Source organism: Aspergillus candidus (genome assembly GCF_002847045.1).
Source record: "Aspergillus candidus strain CBS 102.13 unplaced genomic scaffold BDW47scaffold_2, whole genome shotgun sequence".
Classification (NCBI taxonomy): domain Eukaryota; kingdom Fungi; phylum Ascomycota; class Eurotiomycetes; order Eurotiales; family Aspergillaceae; genus Aspergillus; species Aspergillus candidus.
In genome coordinates this window covers 957,828-983,460 of record NW_020194007.1, presented here as the reverse complement: position 1 = coordinate 983,460, position 25,633 = coordinate 957,828, and the positions used below count along the sequence as shown (strand labels likewise).

The following is a 25,633-nucleotide window of genomic DNA, read 5'->3' as shown; positions in this document are numbered from 1 at the left end:
CTATTGTATCTCGCGTTTCTTTCCCAATATTCTGTCTATTTACCCTTGGTCTCCGAGTTGATGATGCTCAGTTCGCTGTTATCGCAAAGCATGAAACAAGTGAGCTATTCTGGTCACGATAATGTCGCGATGTTACCAGAGAAGTAGAACTTCTACGTCTCATCATCTGGAGTTGACCTATAAGTATCTGTTGTGGTTTGATAGTGCTAATATTCGTTCTAGGGCGTTAATATCTTTGGTTCCACTTCATCGTCCAAGGTCAAATCTTTCGTGCCCTACCAACCCTAGACACGAATGAAGGAGTAAGTAGCTCGCAGATGGAGACCGCGACAAGCTCTCCATCACAGCAAAATCTGCGAATAGATCCAAAAACGACAGGCATTTTCTACACAGTTTCACGAACTGATATCACACATCGATCTGGACTTTTGAGGCTGGGAACATAAGTCATATGCATCGTACCAAGAGCTGAAAGGGCTGATCAGATACTGGAACGTCAGGCCGTACTTTGTGAGACATAGAAGGAAGTCTGCTGAGTATATCGTATGGTCAGCTCCATGTCGGCATAGCTTCAAAATGCCCACACTTCTTGCGTCGCACCGTTAGGTGTATCATATATCAAACGTGGACCCCTGCATAGCAGCCAAATCTGCAAGATATGAATGTAACGACGCAGTGTTCTTGGCGATCTAGTAACTGCACCAAGACATCGGATTGTGGCGAAGAGTAATGGCCTATAGAACCGGCTATCCTCATTGTCTCCTCCTAGTATACTGATAATATATCGAATATCTGCCCCAGCAATATTCGATCGAGGCAAACGCTAGTTTCAAAATCGATAGAAAATTCCACCATGCCGGTCATTAATAATGGTGTTCGACGGTCTTATCGGCTATTCTCACCCTATATCGTTGGTATGAGATCGCTTAGCGGGGCATTATCGTTGGTCTGTTTATATCCGATGCTATCTGGATGAAGTGGAGATTGCCTTGATTTGGGTTTGTCGAATTTTCCGTTGCAACCTCAGGTGGACTGTGTAGTGGCACTTGATACTAGTACTACCTGTCGGTACCTCCATAGTAGTGGACTAGGAGAGTGAAGAGATCAAGATTGCCACTGATGATCCGGCTGTCTTTCCGCCATGAACCCTAGAAATACGGTCTTGTACCTGGTGCCTTACTACATCGTACCGCTGTCGTACCGGTATCATCTCTCTTGAGAATTGAGTCTGTGCTACATAAGACTGGTGCACTGTCCCAACTCCAGCCTTGATGTGGCTTAGCCCGTACCAAACTGGTCTCACTCCGTCATATTACCGGTACAGATCAATCACACCATGGACTGGTCCGAACGTGGGCCCTAACCAAGACCAGGATAACCTCATTGTTTGCCATGACTTACCTCCGCCAACCTACCTGATTTATATCCCACCATCTACCTTGTGGCTTCCACCGGAACATTCGCCTCTTTCCACCACCTATCAAGGTTTGTCTTCTGATCCACTTGTGCAGGTACAGAGACGGCCATTGGACTTTCTTCCGTCCAGTATAACCGAGCCATCTGACCTATTGGACCCGCGCTGCCTGGGTGTGATCCGGCAAGATGACCGAGGCTGATCAGAACGCTTCATGCGGGGGCTGCGACACTTCTGAAAACCGCACTGCTAGGGCTCGCTAGTGCGGCTCTACGGTTCTAAGATACCGCGTGGTGAACACCCTGCACCTCTTCGACCTCCAGCACTACCCAGTATCTTGGATTTATAGCCGACTACGGCTAGTACGGCGCACATTCATTTCAGATGCATCATCTAGACCCGGCGTGATTGCTCAATGCACTCTCGTTTCAGTGTCTGGTTCTCACCGGACCAGCCGGCCGTTGGAATCATTTCCCCGTGATGCTGGGTTCTGTCACAATTGAGCAACCCTGGTGCGACCAAACCATTTTTAGGAAATTGGACGTTGGAACGCAGGTGTCATTTGATCTTTACTTGGAGGGGAGAAAAAGGCCCCGCTGGGATATATACTACCGATGTCTTTCCCCACGGCCCTTCGTCCTTGACGTTCCTTTTCTTCTCCAGCTTTGCGAACTGACCTGGAGACTGTTCCAGCAGACTGTTGTCTGTGTCCTCTCATTAATTCTGCCATTAAAGTTGCCTGGCATACTCAGCTCTATCTCAATTCCGAACCAGCTGTCGTTCTCTATCTTGCAAAATGCTGTCCAAAAATCTCGCCGTTGCCACGGCCGTGTCGGCACTGATGCCGTTGGGGTCCGCCTTTGACGCTCAGTCCAAGTCCAATGTGGCAATCTACTATGTATGGCCAATCTACTGGCCCTCTTTGCAACTAGTTCTAGTAGGTCTGACGCTGATATCTCTCTAGGGTCAAGGGTACGATCAGCCGCGCCTCAGTCGCTTCTGCGAGGATCCGGCCCTAGACATTATTAACATTGGCTTCATCAATGTGTTTCCCGATGCGGGAGATGCGGGCTGGCCAGGGAGTAACTTTGGGAATCAATGTAATGGAGATTACTACGAGATTGGTGGGGTCAAGACACAGCTGCTCTCGGGTTGTCACCAGTTGATCGAAGACATTCCCATCTGCCAGCAGGCCGGCAAAAAGGTTCTGCTGTCCCTTGGTGGCGCGTCTCCGGCTGACAAGCAGAGGGTTCTCTCCGACGAGTCAGCCATTCAATTCGCCGACTTTCTTTGGGCTGCCTTTGGCCCGCAGACGGATGCGTGGGTAGAGATCGGCGGCCCCCGTCCGTTTAGCGACGTCGTGGTGGATGGGTTTGACTTTGATATCGAGCACAACGGCGACTTGGGTATGTAGCCTCACCTTCTTATGCTGGTGGCACGCAACATTAACGGCGGCAGGCTACGACACCATGGTGAGGCGTTTGCGCGAGCACTACGCTGCAATCACTGACCGGTCCTTCTACATCTCCGGGGCCCCTCAATGTATCATTCCGGACGCGCAACTGGGTCGCGCCATTTCCAACTCCTGGTTTGACTTTATCTGGGTACAGTTCTACAACACCTGGGGCTGCTCGGCTCGTGACTTCTTCTCCCCTAGTAGCCCGGGAGCTTCGTTCAACTACGATGCTTGGGTCGAGGTCATCAAGGACGGGGCGAACCCGTCTGCGAAGCTGTACATCGGTCTGCTAGGGGGTGACATCTCGCAGAATGGCTTCTATCTTTCTCCTAACGAGGTGAAACCGCTAGTTTCCAGGTACATGGACCTCTATCCGGACACCTTTGGTGGTGTGATGATCTGGGAGGCAACCTCTTCGGAACTCAACCAGGTCAATGGGTCCAGTTTCGCCGGTAATGTCAAGGCGATCCTCAATGAACGCGCTTCCACGCCCACACTCCCGTCGTCCAACGCTCCGGTCCCCTTCCCTACTACTTCGAAGACGTCCACCAGCTCGAGGCCCGTGATTCCCACGGTGACCTCCACCTCCCGAGGGCGTCCGACAGGCACCCCGTCGAGCTCGCGGGCGATTCCATCTCGCACCGCCTCGCCGTCGAGCTCGGAGACTCCAACTGCATCCAGCCATTCCGTCTCGTTTCTGCACCCGACCAGTGAATCGTCAACACCGCCTACCACACTGGCGGCTATAACATCCGCGCCGGCCACAGTGACCACCGTCATTGTCACTTCGTACACCACCATCTGTCCCACGGGATTTACCACGATCACCACGACCTACACGACCACCTACTGCCCAGGAACCGTCACAGTCACAGTGACCACCAAGCCTCCCTCGGTGACAGGATCAACGGCTTCTGTGCCCGAAGGCTGGACAACGACGGTCACAGTCTGCACGCAGTGCGCAGCCACGCCCACCACGGTGACGCTGACCGTGCCCGCTGAAACCACGACGAACCCTCCTGCAAACCCAGTATCCCAGGTCTCCACGGCTCCCGTGCTCCCAGAGGGATGGACCACGACGGTAACCGTGTGCACCGAGTGCGCCCCGACGCCCACCACGCTGACCGTCACGGTACCCGTGGAGCCCGCCCTCGAGGCCACCGGCGGCCCTAATGCTCCCTCCAGTTCGACAGAGACCTACACGCTGATTCCGATCCCTGCCCACCCGACGTCAAGCCGTCCCCTAATCCCGGGCGCCGGAGCCGGGAGTGCCCCACACTCGTCGACACTGGCAGTCCGGCCGTCGCCGAGTGGCTCTGCCCGTGCATCTCATGCTTGGGTGACGGTTGTCCCGAGCGGAACCCAGGTGGAGACGCCGGTGTTCACCGGTGCGGGTGTGCGGAGCGTGAGTTTGAGCGAAGGGGTGGCGGCGCTGGTAGTTGTGGGACTGATGGTTTTTGCCGTGTTGTAAAGCTTCAAATCAAAATTAATCGCATCTTCCTTTCCAAGACCGTGGGACACCTTTTCTTTCTTAGCATTGATGCTGCTTGACCTTTTTCCCTTCCTCAATTTTCTCACACCTTCACTCTATCATCAAAACCTATTCGCTAGCATGACACCACCACCAACGTATCACCATAAGATTTACCTAACATCTCCACCTCAACCCGTCGTACCTGCGTAGAACAACAGACAAGCTCCGACCTAACCGAACTAGTCGTTAAACTACCTGCTAGATCCGACGGGGTATAATTCCAGATCAGGCACCACCATTAATTATTGCTCCACATGGTTTTTCCCTTCCTTTTCCTTACCCCTCTGTATGTTACAGTAGGTAGTGTGTAAATTCTCCTCCTCCCCCCCCTTTCCTCAAGAAGAAGGAAGGAAGAAAGGAAGGAAACAGAAGAAGGATTAAACCCCTCCGAGAGTGGAAAAAAGTGAAGCCAGGGATGAAATGACGAACCCCAGTGTGGACAGTGGAGGAGTGTAAGATCACACACCCCACAGACGGATCCACAGAAGGAAAATGATCAACATTACCTACTAGCTGTCTTTGTTCGTGCTACGGAGTAAGAGTATGAAGGCAGCTAGGTGGCGTCACAAACAATGCCACAATGCGCACAATGTCACAAAGACACAAAGACAGACAGGCATGCGTTTCATGATGGATCCAACTTAAGCTCCGTTTCATTTAAGTCTGGGCGAGCTAGTCTACTCTTACTTACATCCCTACTACTACCTACTTTGCTCCCTGTAGATACCAACTAGATACTGTGTTCTTTTGGGTTTGTCTCTTCTTCTCCCTGTTACTCTCAACGATGTGAACGTGATTGCAACTAGTTTGTTGGTATTAGTTGGATCTTCATTTACTCCACTCGAACTGGATTGACTTATTTGTACTGCTGTCCTAGTAGTAACTAAGTAAGTAGGTAGTAGTACTAATCTAGAGAATAGACTACCCCTCCTCCTTCATTCTTAATCTTAGAAAGGACTCGGGGGGGATAATTTAGTTTATTTATTTATTTATTTATTGCCCCTTTATTCCTTTAATTTAAACCTTCTTCTGTATAAAAGATACCCTTCTGTTGAAATCTATACCTTCAATCTACAACCTACAATTTACAATCTACATCTACACCAACAACCAACAACAACCACCAAGATGGAATTCGTCGGAAAACTCGCCCAAAAATACATGGAAAAGAAATCCGGCGACCACGGCGAATCCCACCAGTCCTACGAAAGCGAGTCCCAGTCTCAACCCCGGTACGACGGCGGATACGGTGCTCCTCCTCCCTCCGGGCCCCCCTCCGGTCCACAGGACCTGCCTTACCCATGGGCCGCCCGCTGGGATGAACAGGGCCAGCGCTGGTACTTCGTGAACCAGCAGACTGGAGAGTCGAGCTGGAATCATCCGGGGTCTTCCTACGGTGGGGGCCAGCCGTCGTATGGTGAACAGCAGGGCCCTTACGGTGGGAGCGCGCCGGGGTACGGACAGCAGCAGCAGGCGCCGTATGGCGGGGGCTACGGGGGCGAGTACCAGCAGCAGGGAGAGTACCAGCACCGACCGGAGGAGTCATCGGAGAAGAAGAAGAGCGGTGGGAACGGTATGCTGTATGCGGGATTGGGTGCCGCTGCCGGTGTGGCGGGTGGAGCGCTGGCGATGCATGAATGGGACGAAAACAAGGACGATATTGAGAAGAATGTTGAGGAGTTCCCTGAGAATGCGGCGGAGTGGACTGGTGAGAAGGTAGGTGGTTTCTCATTCTTGATTTGGGTGATGCGATGATGGTAATGGCTGTTTTATTTAGGTTGGTGAGGCTGAGCAGATCCCTGAGAATATTGAGGAGGGCTGGGACCGTGCCGAAGATCGAGTGGAAGATGGATGGGACAACACCGTGGAGAATGTAGAGAATGCTCCCGAGAACGTTGCCGAGTGGACTGGCGAACAGGTATGGCGTGTTCGTCTGTGCTCGTGAGTCGATGTCACGTACTAACAGAAGCGTAGGTTGGCGAGGCTGAAGAAACCTGGGACAACGCCGAGGACAAGGTGGAAGACGGATGGGACAACGCGGTGGACAACGTCGAGGAAGCCCCCGAGAACGTCGCCGAGTGGACAGGGGAGAAGTACGGTGCCGTGGAATCATTCGGAGACGACATGGGAGATGCCTACGATCGGGGTGAAGCTGAAGGCCGGGAGGATTCAGGGGATTCTGATTCGGGTTCGGATTCGGGAGATTCGGATTGATTGGGGACCCGTTCTAGTGACTTTGGCTTGGTTCCAGTCAGATAGACAACACCTAACGGTTTGGTTTGAGGCTATTGAGTTCTCAATTGGACGGGCTATCCTCTCTGTCGGAATCATGTTCAATATTCCCAATGGATCGTTGCATGCATGACAATGATAGAATCGCATCGCATGAAGTGAGTTCCCCGCACGTGGGCGGACCTCGGCTGCGGAGATGACAACCGGTAACTCAACAGTTCAAGAGTTAAACTCCTTTCCTCCGTCTCTCCTTCCCATTAAGTACACCTCATCGCACTCGCTGCCGGTTCAGTGGTGGTCTCTCAATCTATTAGAATACATTTTGTGCGAGAATCCATCTTTACATCTCACTTTTCTGTAAATAAACATGTCCGCCCCTCCTCTACCCCTCGATGGAATCCGCGTCGTCGAGCTAGCTGGCCTGGCTCCTGGTATGACTGTCATTGCCCTCGCGAGTTTGTACTGAGAAGACCTACTAATTGCGTGGTAGGCCCGTTTGCCGGATTGTTGCTGGCCGACTACGGCGCCTCCGTCGTCCGGATCGACCGACCCAAGGCCGTCAGCGCGGACCAGCTAACCCGCAACAAGACGTCCGTCACCCTGGACCTTCGAGACAAGGCATCACACCGCATTCTCTTCGCCCTCCTCAAGAAAGCAGACGTGCTGATCGACCCCTACCGGCCCGGAGTCCTCGAACGGCTGGGCCTGTCCCCATCGGAGGTCCTCCTCAAACACAACCCGCGGCTGATCGTAGCGCGCATGACGGGATTCCGCCGCGACGGGAAGTATAAGGACATGGCGGGCCACGACATCAACTATATCGCGGTTTCCGGAGTGCTGTCCATGCTAGGACGGGCGGGAGAGCGCCCCTACGCCCCGGGGAACATCCTCGGAGACTTCGCGGGCGGCGGAGCCATGTGCTTCCAAGGTATCCTGCTCGCTCTACTATCGCGGGCGCGTACAGGGCGGGGCCAGGTGGTAGAAGCCAACATGGTGGACGGGTCGGCGTACCTGGCAGCGATGCCGCGGCTCAACCTGCAGACGCCGTTCTGGGGGGAACCACGGGGCCAAAACATGCTGGACGGGGGCAGTCCGTTCTACGATACCTACGAGACCAAGGACGCGGGACAGTACTTTGCCATCGGGGCGCTGGAGCCGCAGTTCTACGCGGCCCTGATCAAGGGGCTAGGCTTCCAGGCTGCTGAGCTGCCGGCGCGCGAAGACCGGGACAACTGGCCGGCACTGCGGGCGGCGTTTGCGCGACGATTCCGGGAGAAGACGCGGGCGGAGTGGGAGGCGATCTTCGACGGGACGGACGCGTGCGCGACGCCCGTGTTGACGCAGGACGAGCTGGAACAGGGGGGGTACGAGCAGCGGGCGGCGGTGACCCTGGTGGACACCCCGGCGCGGCCGATCCCCGCGGACGACGGCGGCTGGCGCGGGGGTGGCCTGAGCCCTGGAACTGGGGGGGCCGAGACGCTGCAGTCTTGGTTGGGGTGGGCACCGGGTCGCGAGTACGAGGTGCGACCGGATGGGACGTTTGTGTTGGTGGGGGGATCAAAGCTGTAGCCGTTTTTTATTACCTACGCTATTTATCATCCTGAATTCGTCATCCTATCATATGAGTTGAATGAAAGATTGACGTAGTAATGAAACATGTGGCAGATTGCATTGGTTTATAGGGCTGACCAGCCACTCTTCACTCCCGGCTGTAAGATTCTGTAATTTAAAACCGTGTCAGGGGAAACAGATCAACCACGGATCAAGTCCGCAACTGAGACAAATTCAGGCAGAGGCGAGCTGAAAACTGGAGACGGCCAGGGATTTCAGGCTGCCCATCCATTGGTTGGGACTGTATGGATCGACGTCATGTATGTGTATGGTATTGACTGGTATTGCACCGCCACGTTTCTTTAGTGGTTCGTAGTCAATACTTACGCTTAAGTCTCCCAACTACGGTACTGCGTCTCTCGTATTCGAATTACCCCGTCTTGCCCCTTCTCTCTCTCTCTCTCTCTCTTCTCTCTTTTATCTTTCCCCTCTTCTTCTTCTTCCCTCTTTTCTCTCACTTATCTCGTTCTCATTTTTTGATTATACTCCCTGCTTCTCTTTACTTCTCTTTATTGCAGGTTTTGGTAGAATCTGGCCATTGATCGCAGCGCAATTGCTGTCATCCGCCTGGTCATTTTACTCTTCCTTTCATGACCACAGGACTACCCCTGCAGGCGTGACTTGGTCTCCGAACCATTGTGTCTCGACTCCTCGTCGAACGTCCACACCGACCACACACAACTCCCATTCATCCCCTGGACACAATCTTTTTCTCTTCTTCCTTTTCCCTTCCTTCTTTCTTGTTCTTTGTCTTTCCGTAGACCGTCTCCTCCATTCTTCGGTTTTGGGAACCTTCTGTGGCTTCGCCCCCCACTACTGTCCTCCCTCGAGGGTTACAGATCCTCGCCTTCGCGCCGCACCACCGCAGGCAGGGTTGTAGGAAGGGCTGCTGGTTGCTGCATTGATCGTTCCACCGGCTGAGCGCTTTACCTGCAGCCATTACGTACGATCTCTAAATCGCCTGTTGCCACTGCTGCGACCTTCCACCATCTCTTCGGTCCTCGATCTCGACCGTCTCTTTCTCATCCCTCCCCGCTCCGGATCATATATGGCTGGTGTGCAGCTTTAACAACCCACCATGACTGATTACCGTTTGCCTTTCCGTCACAATGCGGCCCCGGCTCGGAAACCCGTGCCGGGCTCATCGTCCGGGTATCCCGGGCCCGCCTATGACCCTCAACAACAGCAACAACAACCACCACAACAGCTGTCCCCCCTTCCCACGCCCGCCTCCCTCGCCCACAGTCGCAATCGGACCTCCTCATCTCATGTGCTGCCCTACATGGCACAACAGCAACAGCAGCAGCAATACATGGGTAGTGGTCCCTCGCCGCTTCCCACCATGACCTCCCCCCTCCACTACCCGCCCTCGCGGCGCTTATCGAGCGCCACCACCTCCAGCAACTCCACCGGCAACCCCGCCGGCCCCTTCTCCGACATCCATCGGAGTGCCTCGTCACGGTCCACCCAGGGCCAGCTCGGCTACGTGGCCTTGATGCGCCGACAGAAGGCCACGGTCTGGTGCGACCGCTCCCAGCCTGAGGATCCCCGCCTCCGTGCCCAGAAGGTGGCGGACAAGAAGCGAGCCTATCTGGAAGTCCACGGCGCAGGCGCCGGACGCAAAGGACCGCTCGCCGGGGGCAAGAACAAGCACGGCGCCAAGGGCGCTGCCGACTTCTCCGCCTCGACGCTCGTGGGCGCCAAGGTGCCGGTCCGCCTCAGCGCCAACGAGATCGGCGACGCCGAAGATGACGCTCGCAGCGACTCGGGCTTCCCCTATCGTCGCACGGGCAGCGGTCGCAGCTCGATCGGGAGCGCCCACCGCTACCCCAGCGGCTACCAGCGGGCCACCCCGCAGGGCACCATGGGGAGCAACGGCACGCCCCCGAACGAGAAGACTGACCTGCCCGAGGTGACGGAGCACCCGCCCGCCGAGAGCCGTGTCGACGACAAGGCGGAGACGGGCTCCCTGCGGGACGACGCCGGCACCCTGCACAGCCGCGGCAGCGATCGCGAGAACAGTTTCGGTAGCGTGGGCGACATGACCGCCCCGAGTGCGGCCCACACAGTTGTCAATAAGGCCAACAAGGCCGACGAACTGCGGCGACGGGGCAGCGTCGATGACCGTACTACGTCGATGACGAACGTGCGCCTCTTCGTCGCCAATCCGGACTTGAGCGATTAATTTTCTGCCTTCCGTCTGTTCTTCACTCTTTTTATTCTTTGCCCCTTCAATCTCCGTGTACCGCACTCCGTCCTCTTGCCAATCTTCCGTTTTGCTCTTTGTCCGCACCAGGCACGGGTCACGAGACACGAACTGACCGAGCGGGCACACAGTCCGCTCTCCTGGCGTGCGTCTTGTGTCTTTTCCGTCCTGTTCCCTTTTACCCGTCGCTGATATCTTTCCCGGACTGTCCGGCCGGGCCGCATTGCATCGTTTCGTCCCTGATTCCCCGGAGTGTCTTGTTCTCAGTGCGCCTTTCAGCTCCTCCTTCTGAGGGTCAGGAGGGAACTCTCAGAGTCGCTAGTAATAATAATACGATCTGTACATATGTATCTTCCATACACCGATCATCATGTAGTCTACACATTATTTATCCATCTATATGTCTATTGTATCGTCATTTACTATATCCTCTAATATTATATCTTATCGCAATGACGATGGATAGAATGCTGGCAGATGAGTAATCAGCACGTGCCGGGGCGACGCGACGGAGCGCGCGGGCAGCCCAATTAACGCGTGACCCCCCCGTTCCTTGTCCTGAACCTGATCGGCCCACAGACCAGACAGACGTCGATGGGGAAATCACCCATTCCCTCCACCGCTGCACCTTCATCGCCGTTGAGCTGGACTCGAACCTGTGGCCGTCTCTATTATTTTGTTCTTTGGGAATTGAGAGCGGTGGATTCCTTTGTCCCTTTTGCATCATTTGTGACTGCCATCCCTCACCCAAGTGCACTTGGTCGGTCCCCTTCATAACCCGTCCTTTTTTTGACAACCGACACCCACTTCCTCCTACTTCTATCCTAACCTTCAGTCGATGCTCGAGATCATCTTCGCCTCTGCCATAGCCTCCATCATTACACGCATTGCCCACGTCTAACCCATCATCTCACCATCGCCAGCACTGACCCCATCTCCGAGCATCGCACCTTCACCACCGATCACCCACACACTGAACAACCTTAGTGAACACCATGGAAGTCTCCATGGACTCAACAAACACCAACCTCCCTCCACAAACACACCCGTATCCGACCTCCCCAAGCACAGGAGGCCGCAAGCGCCCAATCGAAGACACACACGACATCCCATCCCGACCGGCGAAGAACCACGCCGAAGACCCCAAAACGACAGCCCTGGACGACAAAGAGAACACGACGACCACTTCCTCCTCATTCTCCCCCTCCCCATCCAAACAATCCACCACTGAATCACCCGCACCCGCACAACCAGACGTTGTCGACTCCGGCGCAGGCCCGACCTCCCTCTCAGAGTCCACCATGAACACAGTACCCGACTCAAGCTCGAACATGAACCCTCCTTCCGAAGGATCGGCGACGACCCCGGCCGCCAAGAAGCGAAAGCTGTCGCCTGCCAGTAAACAACAGGAGAAAGAGGCCAAGGAGCGGCAGCGGTTGGAGGAGAAGGCTAAGCGAGAGGAGGAGAAGGCTAAGCGAGAGGAGGAAAAAGCGAAGAAGGAGGAAGAGCGGAAGGCCAAGGAAGAAGAGAAGAAGAAGCGGGATGCGGAGCGGGAAGAGGAGCGAAAGAAGAAGGATGAGAGGCGGCGGGTGAAGGAGGAGGAGAAGGTTGCTCGCGAAGAGGAGAAGCGGAAGAAGGAGGCTGCTAAGGAGGAAGAGAAGAGGAAGAAAGAGGCTGCGAAGGAGGAGGAAAAGCGGAAGAAGGAGGAGGAGAAATTGAAGAAGGAGAGGGTGAGATTTCTATTTTCTTTTTTCTTCTTTTTCCTTTTGCTAATCAAGGACAGGCACAACCCAAACTGAACGCCTTTTTCGCCAAACCGAAGCCGGTTTCCCAGCCCGGACCCTCGACGGCTTCCCACTCGCCGAGCAAAGCCACGCGTGATGCTCCCCCGGCCGACGCGGGGGCTGAGTCCCGCCCGACCTTGTCGGACTATCAACGGCTGTTTCCCGATTTCTTCCTCCAGTCCCATACGACGGTGGCCCCGGTGAACCGGTTCGAACGGGACACCCAAGCCCTGCAGCACATGCGGGACAAGGTCGACGCGCAGATGAAAGCGGCAGCCAACCCTGCACCGCGCGCGAGGTTTCGACCGTCGGAGCTATTCCAGATGATACCCTACCAGCGACGACGGGGGCGGATCCCCGCGTCCGTTAAAGAGATCCTCCTCCAGATGCAGAATCTGGGCGACCAGCCGGAGACGTCGGAGGCCGTGCAACGACCGCGCAACCTCCTGAAGCAGGTGCGGATGAAGTCGCTCAAGTTCGGCGAGGATGTGCGGCCGCCGTACCAGGGCACGTACACGCGACGCATGCCCGTGGCCGAGGCGCACCGGCTGATGCGGAACCCGTTCCACCGGGGGCTGCCGGAGACGAACTACGACTACGAGTCGGAAGCGGAATGGGAGGAGCCCGAGGAGGGTGAGGAGCTGGACTCGGAGGAGGAGGAAGACGTCAGCGAGGACGGCGAGGACGACCTAGATGGGTTTTTGGACGACGAGGGGGATGACCAGCAGGCACCAGGACCGGGGAAGCGGCGGCTCATCGTGGGGGATCTGGAACCTGCCTGTTCGGGGCTTCAGTGGCAGTCAGATCATCCGGGGGGGACGTCAGTGGACCCCGAGCTCCAGCGGTACCGGATAGAGACGATCTCCGATGCGGTTACATTTCCGATCGACCCTTTCTCGACAGCATACTGGACGCCAGCACCGGCGCCTGTGGGGGCGGGGCCAGCAGGTCCCGGGCGGTCGTCGCTGCATGCGTTCCTAGGGGGCGCACCATCGGCGGGGACGGCGGGGAGTGCCGGGGGCGCAGAGGGGGCGGGACCCGGGCGGACCAAGCGAGCATTTCCGGCGGACCAACTGGAGGAGTTCAAGCGGGCAGTGGACGGCAGCGATTTGTCGAAGCTGGGGTTGATCGAGATCTTGAAGAAACGGTGCGTTTCCTTTTTTCTTTCTTTCATCGATTTTGACTTCGAAACTAACAGAGGATAGGTTCCCCAAAGTGTCGAAGGAGGTGCTAAAGGAGACGCTGAACAGCGTGGCGACGCGGGTGGGACAGAAGGAGGTGGATAAGAAATGGGTGTGCCAATAGACATGAATTGACCTTATATTATTATTTCCAACTAGCCATTTATTTGTTCTTATTTTGTTCTTATTTGTTTTTTTTATTGATTGATATGTTATGCGCTGGTCCTTGAGGATTGAGTTCGCGGTGGGTCATCCATATAATATCTTGACTTATATCTACTCCGTACGGAGTACTCGATATATCCATCTCGATCCAGATAAATATCAACAAACGGAAAACTATCCTCAAAAATAAACCATATAAACCATATAAAGATAATTATACAAATAAAATATATAATTATAAAACCAATAAATACCAAAATATAAATAATACGATTGACTCATCCAAGGAGGGGGACGGACAAATCAGCAGGCAGACTAACTCATGCACTGCCAGCTCATCACTCCCTTTCCCTAGTCAATCGTTAGTCCTTTCGTTCTTTCTTCTCCCCTCTCTTCTCTCTCTCTTCTCTCTTGACTTCCTTTCTTACGCTCTTCGGTTCTCCTGCGTGTCATCGCCAAGCAGCCAGCTGGCTCTCCCTCTCTCCACTAATCATCTCTCCATCGTCTTCTCGTAAATCATTCGGCTTTTCTCCTGGTCTTCCTTCGCTCTTCTGATTCGTCTTGATTATTCGTCTTTCTTCTTCCTATCTTATATTCCATCCTCTCCTGCATATTACTATATCTCCCCTCCTGATTTATATCCATCACCCCTCCTCCTCTCTTCCCTCCCCCACCATACATACCATCTATCAAAATCATCTCATCCACCCTGGAGTCCTCCTCTTCCACCCTCCCCCTCCACCCAACCCTGGACGACATTCCTTCAGCTGGTTCATCTCCCTCAGTAACACCTAGATCATGCCATAGAGAAGTTCCCCGTCAAGCCTGGGCCTTCTCGCCTCCTTCGTCGTCCTCCCCGGCATTCTCTCCGGCCCATGGCACCGCCGCCATGTTTGTCCAGGCGCCTTGCGACGATGCTCGTCGCTCTTCTTCGGAGGGGGCTTCTTCTGTGACTAGTCAGTACTTCGTCTCTTGTTTTGTTGTCGAGATCATCTATATTCTCCTGTCATTCTGCTTCTTTCTTTCTTTTTTTCATTCTTTGTCGCGATCATAAGCAAGGTCCATTATCACGTCTTCTAATATCAAACAGACCCAACCACCCCCACTACCCAAATCGCATCCCCAACCCCCGATGCTTGTCGGTCTGCCCGCGTGGACCGCGTGGAGACCGTCTCTTTTGAAGATCTAGCCCGCTCTCATCGCCAAACCCAACACAAACTATCCCGCCGGAAAAGGTTGGAATCCCGTCTCCATGTTGTCAAGGTCTCCATGGGCCTTTCCGCCCGCCTCGTTCGCGTCGGCATCACCGTCCAGCGTGGCCTTGTCGACCGCTTGAAGCACGAGGACAAGGTCAACTTCATCGCCCTCTATCACGGTCTGTCCGAGCTACAGGAATCCTGTGAGTCCGTCATCCGCGCCCCCAGCCACCCTACGGATCCCTGGGAGGAAGTCGGCGCGTCCGCCCGCGATGCCGCCGTGGACCACGCCCCAGACTTCTTCTTGCAGCTGAGCCCTCAGTCCCGGACGGATGTGCTGGAGATCCTGGATTTGGCGCGTACCAGTCCCCGATTCGTGGTCGACCGTTTGCGCAACTTGTCCCCCGCGCAGCTGGCCGCCCTCGTGGCCGCCTCCGCCCCCGCCGTGGAGGCCGGGGATGCCGCTTCGTCCGTCCCCGCGGGCGTCAGATCCCGGACATCTGCCTCCTCGTTCACCAAGCGCTCAGTGGCCCCGTCCCTCCCCTTCAAGGATCACGTCCTCGGATTCGAGCGCTCGGACGCCCTGTCCATCTTGCTGTTCAACGTGTTTTCCGCGCCCCTGGATTCCAACGGCCCCGAGGCCCAGCGCCGCTTGGACCTCTGGGCATCCGTATGTGCCCACCTCTTCACCGAGGGCGGCGCCCGCTACTTTCCCCTGATCGGACACATTCTCGCCGCCTGGGCCATGGGGAGCCACTGGAAAGCTCGGCCCAAATTTGAACTCTACCTGATGGACATTCTCCAGACCGGCGCATTCCTCCTGGAGCACGTAGACCCGCCCCCCAATCTGCCTTTTGATGCTGAGCCTATTGATCCCCTCCGCACGGATGTCGCCGAGGAATTCTTTGCCACTGCCGTGGATTCCCTATTCCAGCTGTTGGATGACCCAGATGCCGGGTTCCCCCACGCCGTCATGGAGTTGAGTGCTGCTATCCTGCAGCGATTGGACCGCCCGGATGCCCGCGACCGCTTCCTCGAATTTCTGTTTGTCCAGTGGTTTTTTGCCTCGTTCCTCTACGGCGCACTGACATATCCCGAGGTATGCGCCCCCGCCCTCACCTGGAGCGGCTCACCTTTTGATAAGCCCGTCCAACTAACAGCATGATACGTAGGCCCACGGTCTCCTGTTGGACTTTCACATCCGGAAGGATGCGCGCGAGAAGCTCCTCGGCCAGGTTGGCTTGCAGGCGTATTCCCGCGTGTTTGCCGTGCTGCGGTCCATGTGAGTCTTCCGTTTTTCCAGATGTCCTAACGATGGCCGCTAACCGTCCTGTCCAGGGATCACTACGCCATGGCTCGTCCCACCGTTCGACGGCATGTCACCAACATGGTGAATCAGGTCCGACAGGCCGCCACTCACCCGGCACCGCGACCAGCACCTGGGACGGCTTCAGCATCCCCGGCCGGGTTCCTGATGCTATCGGCCACTGATGTTCTAACCACGCTGAACGCACTCTTCCCTAGGGTCGACTCGTCCATGTACAGCCCGCCGTCGGGTGTTGTGCCGTCGTCCCTCCACAATCCCTTCCAGACCCTCTCGCCCCGGTATGCCACCCCCATCGCGGAGCCCGGGTTTTTCTCCCCGCCGGCACTGTCATCCCCGGCCCGGTCCCTCTTCCCCGCGGAGATGACCTTTTTATCGCCCCAGGAGGATCGCCTCCGTCGGAAGGCGGACCGGATCCGCTTTGAACTCTCGGGCCTGGTCGAGCCCGAAGGGCGGACGACGCTGGAGCCGCCCGCCACCGAAGACTGGGCCGTCTTTTCGATCGACCCCCGGGACGACCGTCCCGTGTGGGGGCTCTTCCCGGACGACGACGCGAGCGACCCGGAGAATCACTCCGTCAGAGACGCCCCGTCCACCACCCTGGGGATGGAGGATAACTTGGAAGCGCTCCAGACAGCCATTGTGAAACTGATCCAGGAGAACCCCGCCGGGGACCGCGTGGAGGCTGGCCTCCCCGCGCCCGGCGCCTGCGCCGAGGGTCTCTCCCTCCGCCAGCGATTCCAACGAGCTATGGCATCCTGCCACCACGAGTCCGACTTCATCGGCGCCCACTACTGGTGGAACGCCGGCCGGCAGCTGCTCCGCAGCGTGGCGACCGCCCCCGCCCGACAGGCCGACGACTCGTGGATCCTCCGCCCAATGCACCGGTCGAATGTGGCCTCGCTGCGCGAGTCCCGATCGGTCATCGAGCGTAGCGAAAGTGACCTCGTGGCGCTCGACCGTCATCGGCAGCGCCTGCAGAAGACCGTCAAGGACATGGTTGCCACCGTCGCGCGCCTCCGCGACAAGATGTGGTACATGACCGACGTGAAGAACTCCATGCGGTACGAGGACGCCAAACACGTAGCGCTAGCCCTCAAGACCATGGTCCACTCGGCGCGTCTGTCCCGGCCGGCGGAGACCCGGTCACGAGGAGGTACGACCCGGTCCCTCCTGCAGAAACCCGAGCTGCAGGTGATGCAGGTGATGAAGGCGCCGAGCAACCAGGCCGGGCCCAACAAGCTGTCCGACGAGCAGGTCGATCTGATTCGGAAGTGGCTGGCCCACAACAGCATCGACAACTTCTGCCGGGGCGAGGAGCGCATACACCGCTTCTGCTACGAGGTCAAGGCTAGCATCAACCGCCTCGTGGGCGAGACCATGGCCGAGACGCCTGTGCTCTGGGCCAGCGAGCTGTTCCACCGCGAGCGCACCCAGTTCGAGGGCTCGACCCCGCGGGGATTCATGGGCCTCTCCGCGGGCCTCCGATCGTTCGGCCGAGCCGGCGAGGATGCCCCCGCGACCCCCACGGCGTACGGGCCCGTGCCTTCTACGTCCGGGCGCCCGTCCGACCCCGTGTCCCGATCGGCCGCGCACGACTTCTTCCCCGCGCTGACCCGCGATGCGTCGCTCCAAAACCTGATGCCGGAGCGGTGGCGGACCCCCCGAGATCCGTCCAGCACAGACGCCTCGTCCATCGCGGGCTCGCCGGGCAAGGCCGCGTCGACGGCCACGGGCGATTCGTGTAGCACGTTCTGGTCGGCGCCGCACCGGCCACCGTACTATGCCGCCAGCGCGTCCAGCGTCTATTCCCGTCCCCCGTCCATGATCAGTGAGACGGGGACCCACCAACCGCGCCGCAGTGAGCGGACCACCCCGCATGGGAAGACGGTCTTCCTGGACGAGTTGCGGCAGACGCTGACGAGCTTGCTTCTGAGCGACCTCGGCTCGCCGGTGTGGAGCTGCGGCAGTGAGACCGACGCGTGGTTCGGGAACGTCCTTAACCAGGAGCGCATCCGGACTCAAATGGGCAAGCGCTCCCGGATCCAACGGTTCTACGCCGAGCTCGACGACCGCCCGGTCCGTCACACCATCCACCGGACGTCGTCGACCCACGGGCGCCGCCGGAGCCGCTCGCTGGAGCCATCTGACCAGCCCGCACCTCCTCCAAATTCCGCAGACCGGGACTCGACGCCCGCGAGTGCGAGCGGGGACTCCATGCCCGACGATCAGCCCCCGTTCGCGTACGGGGTCGTCTTCCGCCGGTTGATCGACGTCTTCTCGCGGCACGGCAACCCGTTTGTGAAACTCAAGGCGCTGCGGGAGCTGCGGACCCTGGTCGTGGCGTCGCTGAACGCGGGTCCCGACGACCGCTGTCCCCCGTCCCCGGGTCCGGGCCCGGGCCCGGACGTGCGCCGGACACGAGGCTCCCGGCACAGTTTCTCAGAGTCGCGGACGCCGCGAGGCCCCGAGCGGGACGGCGTCCGCACGCCGACGAGCCCGGCCGCCGAGTCGGTCTTGTTTGAGTCGCGGCCGTCGGACTACGCCACGCCCACGGAGAAAGAGATCGTGGACGCCCTCCGCGAGCTGCTGCTAGAGGTGAAGCCCAAGACGCTGTTCCGAGACCTGCAGTTTATCGCGGCTTTCGTGCCGGGTGAAACCCTGAACCAAACGGACAGCGGGACGGCCTTCCTGCAGTTTGGGCTGGCAGCACTCAGCCTCAAGGACGAAGTCTGCAACAGCATGGTCGAGATCGCCGACCACATCGTGTCCCAGGAACTCAGTCGGCGACACCCGCCTTCGGGACCCGACGGGACCCCCCGGCCAGGCCACGCCATCGAAGACGCGGCGGGGATGTGGATCATCACCGCCAAAGAAGGCCACGCCGTCGCCCAGCGCGAGCTGGCCATTCTCTACCTCACGCACCCGGAACTCCTACCGCGGGTGACGCTACCGCTTACACTTCTCCGCGACACCTACAAGGCGGAGATGATGTACCACCGCGACAACGATCCCAAGTCCGACCCACAGAGTATGTGTCTGGCGCTGCACTGGATGCAGCTGTCGGCGCAGGGAGGGGATGACCTCGCGAGGAATAGACTTCGGGAACGGGAGGAGTTTGATTCGATTGCTTGATTTTTCTTCTCTTCTCTTCTCTTCTTACCTTCCTTTTTTTTCTGCTTCTCTTTTATTCCATTCTACTCTTCTTATCTTGATTCTATTCATTCTACTCAGTGATGATATCCCAGGCGTTTGAAATGCTTTTTCTTCCCGTCTTGCTGCGTTGCTTCATGACATGATACCACTTTGAGGTTTATATATTTTTGCTTATTTTATTTAATTTTGTTTCTAGCATTGTCTAGCCCTCTCTCCCTCTTTGTGTGTGAGATCGTTTCTCTCTCTCTCTCTCCCTCTCTCTCTGTGGGTGTATCTGTGTGTGTGCGTGTCTTATCTCTGTGTCTGGATGTGGCGATATGTTGTGCTGCGGTTAAACCAGGAGCAGTATGGTTTATGATCTATCCATTGGCTCTTTCATTCATTTGTTTTTCCTTTTCTGGTGGGTTAGAAGCAGGCTGATCTGGTTTTACTTGGTATACTCTTCTCGAGATACCCTCCTACATAGTATGCTATGCAAACATACACCGTCCTTACCGATATACAGCTCCTATCATTCTGGTTTCCTTCATCTGTAGATTAGTCTACAAACCCAGTCAGACACAGTCCCCACTTGGATTGATCCATATGATCAAGTAAGGGTATTGTCCTGGGCCACAATGCCATGACGTCATACCACGTGCCCCGGCAGCGCAACGCCGCCCCGCTAGGCCCAAATAGTCTCAGCCAGTCTCCCTCATTCAGTCATTCATTCAAGTCATTCAATCATCTCTTTCTTTTCTTCTTGCTCTCTCTTCTATCTTGATACTTTCTCTCCTCAAGATTGACTCAATCCTCTTTTCTCCTGTCACATTCCACCATCTGGTCTGCAAATTACCAAGACCCAGACATACAACATACAACATACAACATCCAAGCAACCCAACGATTTCGTCACCCATTCCATCCACTCCAACCACTCAGCTCACCAGCTCAGCTCAGCCCCTCCAAGCTGAAACCCCACCACATATATCCTCCCATTCACCCTACATACAAACGTGATCCCAGCTGCGCGGTCGAGGTCATCTACTGGTCTCAGATGCTTACTGTCTTTTTGGGGGAATTTCCTTAAATAATTAAATAAAAAATATCGCTGGACACAAAGGCGGAAACAAGGAAGGATAATCCAGCTGACTTGGTCTTGTCTCGTGCGGGATTTTCTCTCTCTTGAAGATAAAAGGATTTAATCAGCCTTGAGTTATCTTTCCTCTGGACGCCTGAATAATTTTGTCATTTCCCTGCAATGATCATGGCACAGCAACGTGTGGAGGATGCCCATTCGCGGCCTAAGGGTAGGTACCTTTCTTTCATATAAATGTTTCGTTCTAATCAAGAAACAGGAATCCTCAAAAACTCTAGCTCCCAGAATATCCTTCAAGTCCCCCAGATCCCGGAGGAACCGTCTCCCCTCCCGTCCGTAGACGGCGTCGACACCAAGGAAATCACCATCCAAAACACCCTGCAGAACGCCGGTCGGCGACGGTCCTCGTCCGCAGCCCGCCCCGGGAGCTCGTCGCGCCGCCAATCCCTCGCTAGCACCTACGGACACCACGATGAGAATTCCCCCCGGTTGAAATGGGACGAAGCGAACCTCTACCTCGCGGAGCAGGAAAAGACCGCCAAGATGAAGATCGACGAGCCCAAGACGCCGTACGCCCCGCACTACGACCCCAGCCAGGACGAGGACGAGGAGGAGATAGCCGACGCGGACCTGATCGACGCCCAGGGGGTGGTAGTCGACGAGCTGGACCAGCCCCCCAAGTCGACCCGCAAAGCCGTCCCCGAGGAAGACATCCCGGACCTGGAGCTGGGCGAGCCCGAGGATTCGTCCATGGCCGACGAGCCTGCCGCGTCGCATGATCGCATCATCCGGGAACGGAGTCTCAGCAATGAGTCGCACCGCAATGACAAGCACGTGGTGGTTGGTTCCGAGCAGACTAACGGCGAGGCGGGGTCGGACGACCCCGACCATCTCCTCTCGCCGGAAGAGGCCCGCGAGAAACACCGCGAGTTTGAGCAGCACCGGAAGCGACATTATGAGATGCGGAACATTAAAGAATTATTAGCGTGAGTGCCCTATTTTATATACAAATATATATGCGGACATGGAACTAACTCGATATCCAGTCACCCCGAAGAACTAGACGAGATGGACGAGGACGAGGACGAGGGCGAGGCAGAACCCATCCCACCGCCGGTCCCTCAGATCCCTCAACGGTTTGTGAATGGATCGAAGTAGGCAGGAGTGGAATGGAGTGGTTTTGGTACTGTGGTTCTGGTTCTGGTTCGTTGAGCAATCGTGTTTCGTTCATCTGATGTATATTCCCCAGCGGTTTATCTTTCTTTCTTTTAGTCTTCTGAAATATTACGATAGATGACGCGGAGATATTATGAGTCTCTGATATTGATACGATATCTCCTGATAAGATGTGCAACGCCTCTGGCTATACAGCAGTTACGAGAGTCATCGCCAGTCTAGGTGTAATATATACTAACTGACAATATGTTTATACCTTGCCCAGAAAATGACTAGGACTGAGTAATGAGACAACAAGACGTAAGTAATCATTCATTCAATCAGTTCGTCAGTCAGGCCTGAGTTTGCTGGACTAGAGTCCTATTCAATCAAGTACACCTTTCAGGTCTCCTCCTTCCCCTTTCGTTCTTTCTACTTCTGCGACTTCCACTTCTACGTCTACGTCTTTTCCCCCTCGTCCACTATGAATATCAAAGCAAATTCATTTCACATTCTCAGTATCGGTCTCTATCAGTATACATTGTCTTTTCTTTTCTCTGAAAACATTCCTTGATACGTCTTTGATACACATTTATTTATCTATCTACATTCTATTAACCCCCCACACATCTACTACGTTCGTACCATGTCCGATCGGCGCGGGAATGAAGGTGGTTCGGTGGAAGGTGCTGAGAGGGCTGCGGCGCAGAATCCACCCACTGGGGAGAGGTCACAGAAAGCGACTGGTGCCAAAGATGATACCATTAGCGAGGAAAAAGTTGGCGGCGACAATGGTGGCGGCGACAACAACAACAAGAACAACAACAAGAACGATAAGGACGGTGGTAATCCGGACAACCCCCCCGACAGACCGGACTATCTGAACAAACATCCTCAACTGGGTCCGTTGTTCGACAGGCTGCCCAACATCCTCAATGTCGCGAACCACGGAGAGATTTGGGGGGTGAACCTCTTAAATGAACACGATGTTCCTACCGTGAATGTCCTGGTCAAGTTCCTGCGCGACAGTGACGGTGACCTGCACAAGGCGGAGGAACGTCTGATCAGTGTGCTCCAGTGGCGCCGGAACATGAATCCGATTCGGCTGGCCAACATGCTGCACAATCACCAGAGGTTCAGGGACTTGGGGTACCTGACACATTACACAGACAATGCCGGGGAGGAAGTGGTTACGACGTGGATTATCCACGGGGCGGCGAGGGATTTCAATATCACCTATGGCAATCAGCGCCAGTGAGTTGGCGCAAACCTTTGGACCATGATCGACGGGGTGCTAACGCAGCTAGTTTCCTTGATTGGTATATAGCGCTCATGGAAAAAGCCACCCATGAATTGAAGATTGACGAGTCCGAGATCGTAATAAACTATCACGGCTACGACCCATACCAGATGCTGCAGGTGCAGGACTTCAACAATGTCAGATACACCCGGTCGGGGTACTCCAAGTTCAAGGTCTGCGCCAAGGGGACCATCGACAACGGCATCGACACCGTCACCGCGGCCTACCCAGAGCTGCTGCGCGAGAGATACTTCGTCAACGTCCCGGCTATCAAAGGCTGCAGGTTCAAGTTCAGCAAGATCTTGGGGATCCAGAACACCACCCATACGTTCTACCCCATTACCGACGGCGCGAGTCTGTCCCTCCAATATCCGGATTCTATTCAACGCCAGTTGCCTCCATGTTATGGCGGGAAGGGCGGGACACTGAAGAGCAACGCCCGCACGGTGCATCTGAGGCCGCCCTCTGTAACATTAATTTCGGCAGATTCACGACGAAAGGTCAATTTCAACAGATTCTTCTGGTGGGAGAACTAAGACGGCAGAGGAAGGGACTGAACGCCCGGGGTGATGCTTCTTTCCATGGCCATGCCATACGAGTATCGATTGGGTTGTACCCAGGAGGATCGGACTATCACTAATTGATTTTGATTCTTTGTTCTTTTGATCCCTCGGATACTTCATGCACTGTCATGTGGTGCGCTTGCATTATTACGGTTGGGTATAATCTTTAATTGAATCCATTCTTTTACATTCTACATGTACTCTATCCTGACGTAGGTCTGGAGTATGTAAATGCTGCCTGAGGCAGGAGGCGTATCGATAGGCAGATCGATCGAGAAGGCGGTCAGCGGGTCCCTCGCGGTCTTTTGCTGCGCGCTTCCTCCACTTTCACCTCATCGTCTCGGAATCAATCGTCTGTTGAATTGGGTGCAAGGTGCTCCATCACCATCTATAGAGGGTTCCAGAATGCGTCACTGCTGTGTTTTGCCCTAACGGTCCTTTTACTACGACCTCCATCTCCCACCTGCGATCCACGCTTATCACCGACCCATCCTACTCCTAGCAGCTGCCACCAGTAGGATCCTATCTACCAGCCACTCTCGTCTCCCTCTCTACACACCCTTGAAGATCCACCCACCATGTCGGTCTGGAACCCCGACAACATCCGCGACGTCGCCGAATCCGTCGGCATCGTCAACCTCAACAACGACGTCACGGAGAACCTCGCCCGCGACGTCGAGTACCGCATCGCGCAGGTGCTCGAGGAAGCCCTCAAGTTCATGCGCCACGGCCGCCGCACGCTGCTGACGACGCAGGATATCGCGCACGCGCTGCGCGTGCTGGATGTTGAGCCGTTGTATGGGTATGAGACGACTAGGCCGTTGCGCTTTGGCGAGGCGTCGCTGGGACCGGGCCAGCCGCTGTTTTATGTCGAGGATGAGGAGGTCGACTTTGAGAAGTTGATTAATGCGCCGTTGCCGAAGGTGCCGAGGGAGATTGCTTTTACTGGTATTCTTTCTTTCCCCTATATACATATTTACATTTCTCTATGGATAAGGTGGTGCTAATGGTATATTCTAGCTCACTGGCTCGCCGTCGAAGGCGTCCAACCATCCATCCCACAGAACCCTACAGCCGCCGACTCGCGCAACCTCGAACTCATGTCCAAGGGACCGAACGCGAACTCGACCCTCGCCGCCATGAGCGGCAACGGCAACGTGGCCGTCAAACCGCTCGTCAAGCACGTGCTGTCCAAGGAGCTGCAGCTGTACTTTGAGAAGGTGTGCGGGGCGTTTTTGGACGAGTGTAGCGAGGAGTACCGCACGTCGGGATACTCGAGTCTGCGCGAGGACCCCGGCTTGCATCAGCTCGTGCCGTACTTTGTGCAGTTCATCTCGGAGAAAGTCACGCATGGCATGAAGGATATTTTTGTTCTGACGCAGGTGATGCGGATGGCGGAGGCGTTGGTGCAGAATCAGTCGCTTTATGTGGATCCTTATGTGAGTTCCTCTCTCTCTCTCTATCTCTCCCTCCATTTCCTTCACTCCGTCTACGTGTATATGCTTATAATAATAATAGGTCGCCTCCCTCGTCCCCTCCATCCTAACCTGCCTGATCGGCCGCCAACTCGGCGGCAACGCCGACCTGTCGGAGCAGCTGGCCCTGCGGGATCTGGCCGGGTCGATACTGGGCCTCATCGCTCGCAAGTACTCGCACGCATCGCACACGCTCAAACCCCGGCTGGCCCGCACCTGTCTCAAGACCTTCCTGGACCCGTCCAAGCCGTTCGGCGCCCACTACGGGGCCATCATCGGGCTGCACGCCGTGGGCGGCGTGGAGGCCGTGCGGGTGTTGATCCTGCCCAACTTACCCACCTACGGTAGCCTTCTGCAGGAGGGTCTGGCGGACGAAGGGGCGCGACGCCCCGAAGCAGAGAAGGTGCTCGAACTGCTGGTCGGGGTCCTGGGCACGTTGCGCGAGGGCGGTCCGGCCTTGGCCAACGGACACCATGGCACAGTGACGGACGATCTGCAGACGCAGCTGACGAATCGGGTGGGAGAGTTTCTGGCCGGTCAGATCTCTGAGGGGGGGGATGTACAGCTGGCGCATGCAATTGTGGATGCATGATCTCTTGCTTTCTTTCCCCCTTTCTTTTCTTCGATCTCGTTTCTGTCTCCATCTGGTCAATTGTAGGCGATGGAATGGGTGCATTGGCGTTTTGGATTGGGACTTATATGATCTTATTCAACTATGGTTATTATCATCCAACTCAAGTGTACTCCGTAGAGATCTCCGGCTATCTCCGCATCGGTGCCTGACAAGGCGACGTCACCGCGAT

General features: G+C 55.9%; 9 protein-coding genes across 9 annotated transcripts; all 9 read left to right on the top strand.

Moving 5' to 3' along the window:
* The first annotated feature begins 1,815 nt into the window (after window positions 1-1,815).
* On the top strand, window positions 1,816-4,492 carry chiA1 (class III chitinase ChiA1). Its single transcript, XM_024818634.1, has 3 exons — window positions 1,816-2,312; window positions 2,379-2,820; window positions 2,873-4,492. The coding sequence occupies exons 1-3, from the start codon at window positions 2,211-2,213 to the stop codon at window positions 4,339-4,341; spliced, it is 2,013 nt and encodes a 670-aa protein (XP_024676394.1). The 5' UTR covers window positions 1,816-2,210; the 3' UTR covers window positions 4,342-4,492.
* Window positions 4,493-5,532: 1,040 nt separating this feature from the next.
* On the top strand, window positions 5,533-6,618 carry BDW47DRAFT_122144 (uncharacterized protein; the record flags this gene model as incomplete). The annotated part of the gene is made up of 3 exons (XM_024815782.1): window positions 5,533-6,120; window positions 6,182-6,322; window positions 6,379-6,618. 3 exons carry the CDS (start codon window positions 5,533-5,535, stop codon window positions 6,616-6,618), a joined length of 969 nt encoding a protein of 322 aa, XP_024676393.1.
* A 385-nt stretch (window positions 6,619-7,003) lies between these two features.
* On the top strand, window positions 7,004-8,361 carry BDW47DRAFT_114990 (CaiB/BaiF CoA transferase family protein; the record flags this gene model as incomplete). The annotated part of the gene is made up of 3 exons (XM_024814745.1): window positions 7,004-7,067; window positions 7,127-8,157; window positions 8,302-8,361. The coding sequence occupies 3 exons, from the start codon at window positions 7,004-7,006 to the stop codon at window positions 8,359-8,361; spliced, it is 1,155 nt and encodes a 384-aa protein (XP_024676392.1).
* Window positions 8,362-8,645: 284 nt separating this feature from the next.
* Window positions 8,646-10,834, top strand: BDW47DRAFT_98377 (uncharacterized protein). The gene has a single exon (XM_024820630.1). The coding sequence runs from the start codon at window positions 9,326-9,328 to the stop codon at window positions 10,430-10,432; it is 1,107 nt and encodes a 368-aa protein (XP_024676391.1). The 5' UTR covers window positions 8,646-9,325; the 3' UTR covers window positions 10,433-10,834.
* A 614-nt stretch (window positions 10,835-11,448) lies between these two features.
* Window positions 11,449-13,542, top strand: BDW47DRAFT_122141 (putative chromatin assembly factor 1 subunit A; the record flags this gene model as incomplete). The annotated part of the gene is made up of 3 exons (XM_024815781.1): window positions 11,449-12,183; window positions 12,237-13,384; window positions 13,443-13,542. 3 exons carry the CDS (start codon window positions 11,449-11,451, stop codon window positions 13,540-13,542), a joined length of 1,983 nt encoding a protein of 660 aa, XP_024676390.1.
* Window positions 13,543-13,993: 451 nt separating this feature from the next.
* BDW47DRAFT_131514 (uncharacterized protein) lies at window positions 13,994-19,422 on the top strand. Its single transcript, XM_024817327.1, has 4 exons — window positions 13,994-14,539; window positions 14,674-15,878; window positions 15,952-16,061; window positions 16,118-19,422. The coding sequence occupies exons 1-4, from the start codon at window positions 14,473-14,475 to the stop codon at window positions 19,236-19,238; spliced, it is 4,503 nt and encodes a 1,500-aa protein (XP_024676389.1). The 5' UTR covers window positions 13,994-14,472; the 3' UTR covers window positions 19,239-19,422.
* Window positions 19,423-20,505: 1,083 nt separating this feature from the next.
* BDW47DRAFT_122139 (PP1-complex regulatory subunit GLC8) lies at window positions 20,506-21,495 on the top strand (the record flags this gene model as incomplete). The annotated part of the gene is made up of 3 exons (XM_024815780.1): window positions 20,506-20,548; window positions 20,597-21,323; window positions 21,384-21,495. 3 exons carry the CDS (start codon window positions 20,506-20,508, stop codon window positions 21,493-21,495), a joined length of 882 nt encoding a protein of 293 aa, XP_024676388.1.
* A 643-nt stretch (window positions 21,496-22,138) lies between these two features.
* On the top strand, window positions 22,139-23,328 carry sfh5 (CRAL/TRIO domain protein; the record flags this gene model as incomplete). The annotated part of the gene is made up of 2 exons (XM_024815779.1): window positions 22,139-22,746; window positions 22,800-23,328. 2 exons carry the CDS (start codon window positions 22,139-22,141, stop codon window positions 23,326-23,328), a joined length of 1,137 nt encoding a protein of 378 aa, XP_024676387.1.
* Window positions 23,329-23,711: 383 nt separating this feature from the next.
* On the top strand, window positions 23,712-25,527 carry BDW47DRAFT_27418 (TATA-binding protein-associated factor TAF6). Its single transcript, XM_024818632.1, has 3 exons — window positions 23,712-24,303; window positions 24,376-24,794; window positions 24,874-25,527. The coding sequence occupies exons 1-3, from the start codon at window positions 23,934-23,936 to the stop codon at window positions 25,420-25,422; spliced, it is 1,338 nt and encodes a 445-aa protein (XP_024676386.1). The 5' UTR covers window positions 23,712-23,933; the 3' UTR covers window positions 25,423-25,527.
* Window positions 25,528-25,633: the final 106 nt, after the last annotated feature.